The following is a 12,500-nucleotide window of genomic DNA, read 5'->3' as shown; positions in this document are numbered from 1 at the left end:
TATTTAATGTATGACAGAACGATGGAGGTGGATTATGATTCAGATGCTCTGTGGCAGCTTTTAAATGTACAGAAAACTGGTGGAAGTTTGGAACGGTCGCAGTCAAAGGACTTCTCTTGAAGAGCTGGAGAGAAAGGAGCTGGACTGTAGAGCATTGCTTATGATAGAACTGGTTCTGGAGGGGTCTGGATCAGGACAACAAGACTTTCTTGTATTTGACCTCTGAAAAGTGAAAGGCAGGTGTGTAAGTTTGACTCTACTGAATATCTTTGGCTTTTGGACTCTTGGTCGGACAAACCGAGACATTTGAAGATGTCTCCTTGGACTCAATCTCAACAATGTGTGCTGCACTATAGACTCAATGATTACTTTAAAAACTATTAATATTATTATATACATATACAGCTGTAACGTCTCCTCTGAATGACTCTCTGCTGATGTTGAAACATGTACCGGAAATAATAAGAGGTCACTGACAACATTAATCTGATCGGAACATCTCAGCCTGGCCCGGTGGTCAAGGAAACAATCATATGATCTGCAATCAGTCAGCAGCTTCTTGTGAAATGAATGATTATCAGTTTCACAGAAACACAGAAAATAAGGTTTGCTAAAATAGATATCATCTTAAATGGACCTATTAAAAAAAAAAGCAAAGGCAGCGAGAAAGAGACTCAAAACAACCATAAAAGATAAAAAACAAACCCAAAGAAACATAAACTGACTATAAAGAGGCTCAAAACTACAACAAATTGTAACAAAATGACAACAAAGAGACATAATGCAACTACAGAGAGACTCCAAACAACCACAAAAGCTTTAAAACAATCACAACGAGACGTAAAACAACCACAAAGACACTTAAAACGACTACAAAGAGAATGTAACTCTTTCCTATATTTCTATTTCTCTAGCTCTATAGATCTACAGTTCTATGGTTCTATACTACTTCCATGAGTCCACATGCTGTACAGGACAACAACTAAACAGATTGGAGTCAGACCAAAGTGAGAACAAAACACCAGAGTGAAGAAGTGTCTGATCCACTGGTCACACTGGAAACATGGTGGACAGAAGAAGCTGATCATGTGACAGAGATTCTTCTCTGTAAAACTAAAGACACATAAGCCATCAGTAAAGCTCCACCTCTTCCTGTACGCAGATATACACCGAGGACAGCACACAGACACTCAGACGGACAGAGTGACGGGCAGAAAGACTGGCAGAGTGACGGGCAGAGAGACGGACAGAGAGACGGGCAGAGAGACGGGCAGAGAGACGGAAAGAGAGACGAACAGAGAGACGGTCTACCTGGACGTCATGGATCACCTGTTGATGATGCTGCTGTTGCTGTGGAGCTCAGGTAAGACTCTGATTTAGAGAAGATGTGTTTTATTACAATATTACTGTTGTATCTTTAAATCAGAGAACAAACAAACACACACACACACACACACACACACACACACACACACACACACACAGCCACACGCAAACACACACACACACACGCATACTCACACACACACACACACACACACACACACACACACACACACACACACACACACACACTAAAGGTCGGATTGTCAAGTCCTTCAAGGTTGTTGTGATGAAATATAAAAAGTTTTAAAAAGTAAACATTATTCTTACAGAAAAATGATGAATTAAAGTGATTAATTATTGACTGCATGAACTCTACCAGCCGCCATGTTTAAAAAAACACCACAAACGTTTCCTCTTAGTTTGTAAAACGTGACGATGTTTCCTCAACTTTGTGAAATCGTTAACATTCAAGTTAAAATCCCCCAAATTATAATCAAATTGTAAGTTATTGATTCTATTTGTAATATTTCTGCCATCAATGTATATTGAGTAATGGTCTCTGTGTGCAGTGTTTTATAGTGTTGGTGGTAGAGTCCTCCATAGATTCACACTCATGACTAACAGACAGGAAACGATGCAGCATGTGATCAGTGAGGCTGTTTGTGATCTGATATCAGCCTCACTGATTCCTGTTCACTCTCCTACAGACGATCAGAGCAGCGTTAAGTTACTGCTAATGCTGACTCAACATTTACTGCTGCTGCTTCACATTAAAACACCTCAACAAGACAATCACAACGGGGGCTTTTATTGTGAAGAACTCACAGGAAGCACAATGTATTCATCACTGAGGTCAAACGAGAGAGACTCGCTGCCTCTGATTGGCTGAGCCCTTTTAAACATTTTATTTTGCTGCCTGACAATAATCAATATAATATGTTGTTATTATCAGTAGTTAGCAGCATCGTGTTCCAGCCACTGGTGGGGAAACAAATATGACCCTTTAATCTACTCTGCTGTGATTGGCTGAAAAGGAAGGAGACGTCTAAAACACAGTCTTGTTTTTAAATACAACTTTAACTGTCTGAATATAAATGTAACAACATCCAAATAAGTTTTTGATGAAAACATCAAATACATTCCAAAAAAATTCAATTTGTGGATTTCTATTATGTTTACTTAAAACAACAAATATGTGTCTATTTCTCCAGGACTCCAGGCTGAAGGAAATCACACATCAACAGGTAAAGAGAGAAAGAAAAGAGAAAGAAAGAACCAATGAAGCAGAACCAGCAGTCAAGTTTTAGTTTTATCTTTTAATAATTGAATCTGTTTCTTTACTGACGACTCTGTTGTTTCTGTTCAGAACATGTCAGGTTGGTGGGAGGAGCCAGTCGCTGTGATGGAACACTGGAGGTGAAACATGAAGGAGAGTGGAGACCAGTACATTACTCTGACTGGATCATTCAGGGAGCAGTTGATGTCTGTAGAGATCTGGACTGTGGCTCTGCTGTTTATGTAGGACAGAGAGAGGAGTCCTCACAGAGTTCTGTGTGGAGGATCAACTATAACTGTGTTCAGTCTGGATCTGCTCTGAAGGATTGTGTAACATCACGTTACTCCAACTTCTTACTGGATCTCACCTGCTCAGGTAAGCCCATCAGTGACATCATCTATGACAGTAATGTATGCAGGTGGACACACACACACACACACACACACACACACACACACACACACACACACACACACACACACACACACACACACACACACACACACACACACACACACACACACACACACACACACACGTGCAGCAGCTAGAATGACAGCAGACTTGTCTGATGAGCTGCTGCCTCAGTAAATCAGGTGCTGAATGCACCAAGATATCTTTATATATGAAACCTCCATGTCTAAACACATTTATATTCTGGGTCACAGATCTTCAAAGAAAAATAAGAAAGAATATTATCTAGTGTCTGGTGTGTTTTCTCTCTCTCTCTTTCATCTTCTATCATCTCTCCAGACTCTGTCAGGCTGGTGAATGGGACTAGTCGGTGCTCAGGCAGACTGGAGGTGAAGTCTAACCAGTCTAACCAGTCTAACCAGCGGTGGTCCTCAGTGTGTGAAGATGACTTTGACCAGCAGGATGCAGAGGTGCTCTGTAGGGAGCTTGGCTGTGGGGCTCCTTCAGTCCTCCAGGGGGCGCTCTATGGAGAAGTGGAGGCTCCAATGTGGACCAAAGAGTTCCAGTGTGGAGGCCATGAGTCTGCTCTCCTGGACTGTAGAAGGTCAGGCTCAGATAGAAACACCTGCTCACCTGGCAAAGCTGTTGGACTCACCTGCTCAGGTAGAAGAGGAGCTGCAGCTTTGATCTGGTTCATTTCTGTTCTACTGAAACTCACTTTGTTCTTTTACTGACGACTCTCTTGTTTCTGTTCAGAACCTGTCAGGTTAGTGAGAGGAGCCAGTCGCTGTGCAGGAACACTGGAGGTGAAACAGGGAGACTGGAGACCAGTAGACAATAAATGGAGACTAAAGGAAGCAGATTATCTCTGTAGAGATCTGGGCTGTGGCTCTCTTGTTTCTATAGGAATGACATATATAAAGGAGTCCTTTAATAGATCTCTTTGGTGGATCGACACTCACTGTTTAGACTCTGGATCTGCTCTGAGAGATTGTTTAACATCACATTCCTCTTTCTCCATCCTGGATTTCACCTGCTCAGGTAAGCCCATCAGTGACATCATCTATGTACCAGTCTGATATGTTCTGGTCCAGTCCCTCCCTCACTAAAATAAAACAGTCTGTCTATCACAGGTGGCTCTATCTCTTCATGAGTCTTCACCTGTCTCTTCCTTATTCGGTGTACCGTTAGATTCTCCATTGTCTGCTTTCAAACGTGACTTTTCTGCATGTTTAACTCTACTGGCTCAGCACCTGGTGCTGCTGAAGTGGAGACATGTTTCTTCATCAGGTTCAAGGCACATCTTCTGAGGTGTGGATACTTGTGTTCCATCAGTAAGTCCCATAACCTCAGTTGCTCTGCTTCCAGCACAGCTTGTTTTAAGTAGAGCTCTTATCCAATCAGAGTTCGTCTCTATGTTGTCTCTAGGTAAAAGAATCTGCCCGGAGGCCTTCACACTTACAAGTGAATCCCTCTGCAGTTTAAGTCAATGTGGACGATATTGTTGATTGTCATAGTCTTCAACCAATCACATTTAGTTTGACATGTTGGGCGTATTCTTTGACGTGTCAGAGCTTCTAGCTGGTCTACAAGTACGTCAGCATTAACGTGCTGCTTTTTACACACACACACACACACACACACACACACACACACACACACACACACACTCATCACAGGATTGTGTTTGTTGACTGTAGGTAGTATGCTTGTACTTGTTTAGTATCTGTTTGTTGGTTGATGATAGTATTGCCTTTGATCAGTACGGTTAGAGGTAAATCAACTCTTTCATATTTTAGGGAGCAGTTTCTGTGATTATTTTGTTCATATGTGTTGTAATAATGGCTGGATGTGAGAGTCTGTGCTCGGATTCAAACCTTCACTGTTAACTCTAAATGTGGAATAGTTCTTTGAATAGTACTTTAACTAGTACTTTGAATAGTACTTTGACTGTTGACGTTTTGAGTGAACACCAATTTTGAGAATTAATCCACAACAACTTGGTTATTGGTCCCTGATCCCAGGGTTTTGCCACGTTACTATGAATACATGTAAATAATCCTATTGATATTAATAATTGTATTAATGTCGATTTTAGTAAACTAAAAAAGAATCCTCCTCTCAGTCTGACTAAAACTGGGAGGTTTTTGATCTTTGTGTTTTGAGCTAACTTAGCTAGCTGGTTGATCACATGGACAGTTGTAAACTTCTCCAGCTTGTCACTGACAATGAGCAATGACCACGACTCCCAACATGCCGAGCAACAACAGGACAGAGCCAAAGACCGTTTATAAGAAGTGGACGTAGTCACTGTGACGTCATTGATTGGTTTCTGGACAATCATTGAGAAACCTCAGTCAATGCACTGTATGTAATGAACCAGTGTTTTGCTATAGTTATAAATATTGCTTATTTTTATTTACTTATTGTATTTTTTATTGCTCATGTGAATCATTGTTTCATGACATCATTGTTTCATGACATCTTATCTAGTGTCTGGTGTCTCTTCTCTCTCTCTTTCATCTTCTATCATCTCTCCAGACTCTGTCAGGCTGGTGAATGGGACTAGTCTGTGCTCAGGCAGACTGGAGGTGAAGTCTAACCAGTCTAACCAGTCTAACCAGCGGTGGTCCTCAGTGTGTGAAGATGACTTTGACCAGCAGGATGCAGAGGTGGTCTGTAGGGAGCTTGGCTGTGGGGCTCCTTCAGTCCTCCAGGGGGCGCTCTATGGAGAAGTGGAGGCTCCAATGTGGACCAAAGAGTTCCAGTGTGGAGGCCATGAGTCTGCTCTGCTGGACTGTAGAAGCTCAGGCTCAGAAAGAAACACCTGCTCACCTCGCAAAGCTGTTGGACTCACCTGCTCAGGTAGAAGAGGAGCTGCAGCTTTGATCTGGTTCATTTCTGTTCTACTGAAACTCACTTTGTTCTTTTACTGACGACTCTCTTGTTTCTGTTCAGAACCTGTCAGGTTGGTGGGAGGAGCCAGTCACTGTGCAGGAACACTGGAGGTGAAACAGGGAGACTGGAGACCAGTACATGGTTTTAACTGGACCCTGAAGGAAGCAGATGTTGTCTGTAGAGATCTGGACTGTGGCTCTGCTGTTTATGTAGGACAGAGAGAGGAGTCCTCAAACGCATCTCTGTGGAGGATCTACTATGACTGTGTTGAGTCTGGATATACTCTGAAGGAGTGTGTGACATTAGATTACTCCTACTTCTTTCTGAATCTCACCTGCTCAGGTAAGCCCAACAGTGACATCATCAGTGACATCATCTCTGACAGCAATGTTTCCAGTATGTTCCTTCCTCTGTCACAGTGACAGTCTGTCTGTCTGTCTGTCAGACCTGTGACATCACATCCTTATTCAGGGTCCATCTTGTTCAACGGAGGGTAAACCTGAACTTTCCTCATCTCTCTGTGTTTACAGACCTGCTGCTTCAGCCAATCATCTCCGTGTCCTCCTCAATGTACGGGGTCTCTGAGGCCCAGCAGCAGGAGGCTCCGGCGCTCAGGCGCTCCTCCTTCACCATCCTCTGCTCCATCCAGCCACAGTACCCAGGAGGCTCCTTCCAGCTCACCTTCACCTCCTCCAACTCAGCACACAACTACACCCAGCCAGCTGTCAATCACTCTGCCCACTTCCTGTTTCCTGCTGCAGAGCCCGCCCACCAAGGAAGCTACAGCTGTGTTTATCACCTCTATGCTTTTAATCATACCTTCTCCTCTGAGAGCCGTCTGCTCTCCATCACTGTCTTAGGTAAGCTGACTGACAGAGCAGGTTTGGTTACCAGGATGACTCTGGTTCTCTGAGAACTGAAGCAGCTTCTGACGTGACCAATCACAAAGCTCCACTGCCACCACATCGGTCATAACACCCCTCAGCCCCCAACTCTCCATTTTCAGGTGTAGTTCCTCCACCAATCAGAAGCAAGAAGGGCGGTGTGCTCCGATACCTCACTCAGAGAACCAGGGTGATCCTGGAGACCAAACGCTGAGACAGTCGTTGACGTGTTAATGAGTGTCAGTGATTGTAGGTTTCAGGGTCAACGGAGCTGTTGGACTCATGATGTTGTGTGATGTGATGACTGTCCATGTGTTTCTTCAGATCCTTTACCTCTGATCATCAAAGCCATCGTCCTGCTGCTGACTCTGCTGGTGGTGAACGTTGCCCTTTACTTCTACTGTAAGGTACTGACACACGTCTGTTGTTTAGACCAGCGACTGAAATGAAGCTCTCGCTCTGTGTTCAGTGAACTGAAGACAGGACTGTGTTGTCATGTCTCTCTAGGCCAGCAGGGGGCGGATGCCGTGCAGACTGAAGAACACTGATCTGAATCATTATAACCTGGGTGTTCCTGCAGCTGAAGAAGAAGAAGAAGAAGAAGAAGAAGGAGCTCAGGGAGCAGAGTAGCTCCTCCAAGGAGCTCATCTCACATCCAGATGATTTCTACCACACAACCACCATCAGCTCCCTTTGATAGCATGTTCCCTTAAACCAGAAGGCTGAATATGATATCTCATTATTACAGCCTGTCTTTGTTACTCTCAACAATGTGTTGGTCTCTCCATACCTTCTGACTTCCTGTCTGTGGCTCTCAGCTCCAAGCCCATTGGTTCCCGCTGAAGACGTGAATCTTTAAAAACACCTCACAGACATGAAGTTTCATTTAAAAGTAGACTTGAGAGCAGGTTTACCAGAGTCCAAGCACAAAGCAAAGACTACCAGGAACAATGTTAATGTGATGTATTAGAATAAACATGAACCATTGACTTCTATCTTCTACATTCTGTAGAACGATTCTCAGTGTTGACAATCTGTTGCTGTTTGTCCTTTAAACCACAGAATGAGCTTCATGTCTTCACTTTAGCGCTCCCTTGTGGTTCACATGGCTCTTTATTGTAGTGAGCAACGTTTATCTAAAAGATAATCACAAGAATACAAATGAGAACAATAGAGCATCCCGCTGTGATCAGCCCCGAAAACATCATTTGTGATTCAGACATTTTACGATTTTGTTCATAGTTTTACTTCATGATTTTGCTTCATTTTATAATTAAGGATTTTGCTGACATCATAAGAACATTGTAATTATTGATTTTGCTTGTTTGTCATAATTACGAATTTTGTGTATTACACAAGAATGCTATAATTAAGGATTTTGTGTATTTCACAAGAATGCTATAATTAAGGATTTTGTATATTTCACAAGAATGCTATAATTAAGAATTTTGCTTAAATCATAAGTACTTCATGAATATAATTCATGTTGCAATCAAGGAATTTACCATTATTTTTGTATAGTTAAGGATTTTGCTTATTTCAAAAGAATTCAACACATTTGTGTACTTTGTGTAAATTGACTTAATTTTGTATTCAAGGAATTAAAAACAAATTATAATAAAGGATTTTGCTTCAGTCATGAGTCTTTTGCTTGATTTTGTAATTCACAAAATTTTCCTTTTTCATAAACATTTTGCTTATTTTGTACTTCATGAATTTACAATATTATGTTGTTAAGAATTTTGCTTATTTTTACAACAAAAGAATATGATTAACAACAATAATTTTATAATTATGGGTTTTGTTAATTTCACAAGTGTACTTCATTTTCTAAATGAGGACTTTTAATTGATTTTATAAAGGTTCAGCAACATTTTGTCCATCAGGATTTTTCTCTTTTCATAAGAACTTTGCTTATTTTTGTACTTAAGTATTTTTATTATTTTTGTGCTAAAGGGATTTTGATACAAAATATCTTAACTAATCAAACAATCTGAATAAAATATGAACACATGCATACAACTAAACACACACACACACACTTGTACTGCACAGATACATGTGGTACTAGTACTACTTTAAGTACTTTAAGGGGTGTTGAACTCGGGTCCAGTCGGATCATTGGTGGACGTGGAACAGACAACATGTGACCCTTTAACAACCAAAACCAAACCTGAGCGTCATGAGGACTTTAACTCACATGAGCACATCTGTGTTCAAATATGTGCAGATGATCAGTTTCCATGTGGAGAGAAGAAATGATGAAGATCCCTGTGAAGTCACACTCATACCATCGTTTTAATGTATCTAGTGTACTGTGCTCAGAACTGAACTGACTTACATTGATTCTGTTCATAACGTGTTGAAGCGTTTGACAGATGCAGAGACAGATGTTTCTCTCACCAGTTGGTTTGAAACCAGTAAAAGAAGTCAAAGTTATTGGACATGAGCCCAGCAGGCTGCAGAGTTAACTCATTGTTATCCTACATCCCTCCTTTTATTCTCCACAACTAGTTTGATTCACCTTCAAAGTAGCTGAGCTATTTGAATGTATTTGTCTGTTTTGTGTTGTCAGCTGGGATGAAGAGCAGCCTGAGGAGGACTGTTGCTCTTAAACCCCAAACATGTGTTCCTACTGAAGATAGAACCCTTTAAATGTGGCTCACACACGTATAGCTTCTATAAAAACAGGCCTTTCTGACGGGGAACTGAACTTCCACCAGACTCCATTCACAGAACCAGTGATTTAACCTCTGAGAACACAGGAGCTGTTGGTCTACTGCTGCCTCCATCTGTTAGTTACTGTGTGTTGTTGTGTGACTTTAGTGAATCTGAACTAACACTTAAAACACCAAAGTCACAAACTATCAGATGGAGGCAGCAGTGGACCAGCAGCTCCTGTGTTCTGAGAGGTTGAATCACTGTTTGTTCTTGAGACAGAACCTCACGTTGATTCTCCTGAATTTCAGAATCTGTGAGTGTACATCTCATTTCATGATTCACAAAGAAAGCACAGCAGAGAGGTTGGACTCAGACTTCAGAAGGCTTTAATGTGAACCTCCATTAAACACACGAGTCCAACAAGTAGAAAACAAAGAGCCGCGTCAACACGCTCACAACGAGTCTAACTTAAATAAAACCACCGCTGAACACAATCGCTGTGAACGTCACGTCTTCTGCAACATGTACAAACTGAAGAGGAGCCGTGGAAGAGCACAAACGAGTAAAATCAAGATGTTACAGCAGGACGTCAGCGAGTAAAACCTGGAGAAAGACCAGAAGAGGACTTCATGAAGAGACGCTCAATGGTTTATATGGAAGACTCAGCTGGTTACAACTTAAAGTAATGAGATGTTTAAACCTGAGCTTTACAAATCAGAAAAAACATAACAGGAGAAAGAGACAAAAAAAGCTGGAAACACTTACATGAACGCCACTATGTGTGTCGGTGTCACTCAAACTCAGCCAGTCCACGGCTCACCAGAGGAAGATGAACCAGCTCCTCGTCCTCGTCGTACAGCAGCACCGTGAGCTCCGGCTCCCGAGCCTGAACACCAAGAAGAAGCCACATGACGGCTGTCAACCGGACCCTAAAGCATCCCCTCTTTATGGTCTGTTTGACTCTAAATGGAACCATGTTTACAATGTTTACTGAGGGAATAAATCAAGAGAGAAGTAGAGTCATTTTAGACTAGACTTCTATACAACCAGAGGAGTCGCCCCCTGCTGGACACTAGAGAGAATGCCGTCGGTGCGTTTTCTTACCACGACCGAGGCGCTGATGTTTCCGTGCAGCATGTCGATCATCTCCATCGCCGCCTTCACGCTCCAGCCGGGGCTGTAGGGCAGCACGTCCTCCCGGCCGCTCGCACTCGGAGCCTTGAAGCCGGCCACTCGGACCTTCAGCGCCCGCGACGGGAAGCGCAGCAGCTGGGCGGGCATCCGACGCAGCCTGACGGGGAGAGAGACGGAACACCTGGACTCGTAGAAACCATCGCGTACATCACAGATGAGATTGAACAAGCGACCGTCCTCCCGAGCTTTCCTACTTTCTGGTGGGCAGCGTGTCGTCAGAGCCGAAGTCCACGTGTTGGACCAGGACCTTGACGGGCTCCACGCTGCGGAACCGGATCACCCTGGCTCGGTAGAACTTCCCGTCGCTGTACTCGGCCAGACACGGACCGCCTGCAGACCGCGAACACAAAGTCTGTGAGTCTTCACTCTGCCTCTCTGCTGCTGTTCACTAAAACCTCTATGTCTAGTCTTCGCTCCTGATCAGCGCTGCACCAAATGTTTACAATTAAAGCTTCTATCGAGGTTCTTGAAAGAAGCCCGGAATGTCTGTCGCGGCGTCGTCTCTCTTTCATGATACCACGGTCATTTGCGACACGTTACCGTGACGGAAGTCGCCGAGTCTCTGCAGAGCTCCGATGTTTGCGTTGATTCTGGCCAGAGCTTCATCCAGAGTCTCTCCGTCCACCTCCACGTCAGCTGTTCCCTCTAGCGGCCACAGGAACAGCTGCAGGACGGACAGAACATCTGGTGTCAGTTTAGTTGAGCCTCATTTGTGATGAATAACTTCTTTTAGACATGTCGAATCATTCAAACAGGATCCTGTCATTCATGAGGTAAGTCACGTGATCATCACCACGTTGGGGGTCCACAGGTGCTTGACCCGGACTTGAAACCGCTCCCCCTCCTGGGGCAGGTCCGGGTAGATGAAGGGCCCCAGCATGGGCTCCTCTGGGCCCCTCAGATCCTGCAGACACAGCAGCGAGGCCTCGTTCACACTCGGTAGATTATCACGACCACTACGCTTTTATGCAAATGACTGCGCAACGATGTCACCGATATGCAAATGAGCGTAAGGCGTTTATTGACTTTTGGAGCTACTTTCATTGGAAAAGAGTTTAATGACCAACATTTACTCCATCATGTCAAGTTAAAGCTAAAACGTGTGAATCGCTTCATGTTATATCTGAATATCTGAACATCTGAATAACTACAACACCTGAACGTCAACGTCCCAATCATCCAGCAGGAGAGACGGAGACATCTCTGACTGTCCCTGTGGAGACAAACACACATTCTGAGTCAACTGAGGACCGACGCAGACCAACACAACACAGACCAACAACACAGACCAACAACACAGACCAACACAACACAGACCAACAACACAGACCAACAACACAGACCAACAACACAGACCAACACAACACAGACCAACAACACAGACCAACACAACACAGACCAACAACACAGACCAACACAACACAGACCAACAACACAGACCAACAACACAGACCAACAACACAGACCAACACAACACAGACCAACAACACAGACCAACACAACACAGACCAACAACACAGACCAACACAACACAGACCAACACAACACAGACCAACAACACAGACCAACAACACAGACCAACACAACACAGACCAACAACACAGACCAACAACACAGACCAACACAACACAGACCAACAACACAGACCAACAACACAGACCAACACAACACAGACCAACAACACAGACCAACAACACAGACCAACACAACACAGACCAACAACACAGACCAACACAACACAGACCAACAACACAGACCAACACAACACAGACCAACACAACACAGACCAACAACACAGACCAACACAACACAGACCAACAACACAGACCAACACAACACAGACCAAC

General features: G+C 43.5%; 2 protein-coding genes across 2 annotated transcripts in view; one reads left to right on the top strand and one right to left on the bottom strand.

Moving 5' to 3' along the window:
• The first annotated feature begins 1,320 nt into the window (after window positions 1-1,320).
• Window positions 1,321-7,428, top strand: LOC137889760 (scavenger receptor cysteine-rich type 1 protein M130-like). The gene is made up of 9 exons (XM_068733778.1): window positions 1,321-1,363; window positions 2,693-2,977; window positions 3,356-3,679; window positions 3,773-3,877; window positions 5,555-5,881; window positions 5,975-6,256; window positions 6,445-6,774; window positions 7,123-7,205; window positions 7,306-7,428. Exons 1-9 carry the CDS (start codon window positions 1,321-1,323, stop codon window positions 7,426-7,428), a joined length of 1,902 nt encoding a protein of 633 aa, XP_068589879.1.
• A 2,407-nt stretch (window positions 7,429-9,835) lies between these two features.
• rnf17 (ring finger protein 17) overlaps window positions 9,836-12,500 on the bottom strand; it is a 19,025-nt gene continuing 16,360 nt past the window's right edge. The window contains exons 32-38 of the mRNA XM_068737048.1: window positions 11,810-11,866; window positions 11,447-11,557; window positions 11,194-11,317; window positions 10,848-10,983; window positions 10,564-10,750; window positions 10,225-10,345; window positions 9,836-10,062 (exon numbers count right to left, since the gene is read on the bottom strand). Coding sequence (XP_068593149.1) covers window positions 10,250-10,345; window positions 10,564-10,750; window positions 10,848-10,983; window positions 11,194-11,317; window positions 11,447-11,557; window positions 11,810-11,866 — 711 coding nt within the window. The 3' untranslated portion in view covers window positions 9,836-10,062; window positions 10,225-10,249. The remainder of the gene's footprint in view (window positions 10,063-10,224; window positions 10,346-10,563; window positions 10,751-10,847; window positions 10,984-11,193; window positions 11,318-11,446; window positions 11,558-11,809; window positions 11,867-12,500) is intronic.

This window comes from Cebidichthys violaceus, unplaced genomic scaffold, assembly GCF_023349555.1.
Source record: "Cebidichthys violaceus isolate CVI_PGR_0920_01 unplaced genomic scaffold, fCebVio1.0.p SCAF_11, whole genome shotgun sequence".
In the NCBI taxonomy this organism is placed as follows: Eukaryota; Metazoa; Chordata; class Actinopteri; order Perciformes; family Stichaeidae; genus Cebidichthys; species Cebidichthys violaceus.
Note: the sequence above shows the minus strand (reverse complement) of the source record. Positions and strands in the feature narration are given on the sequence as shown.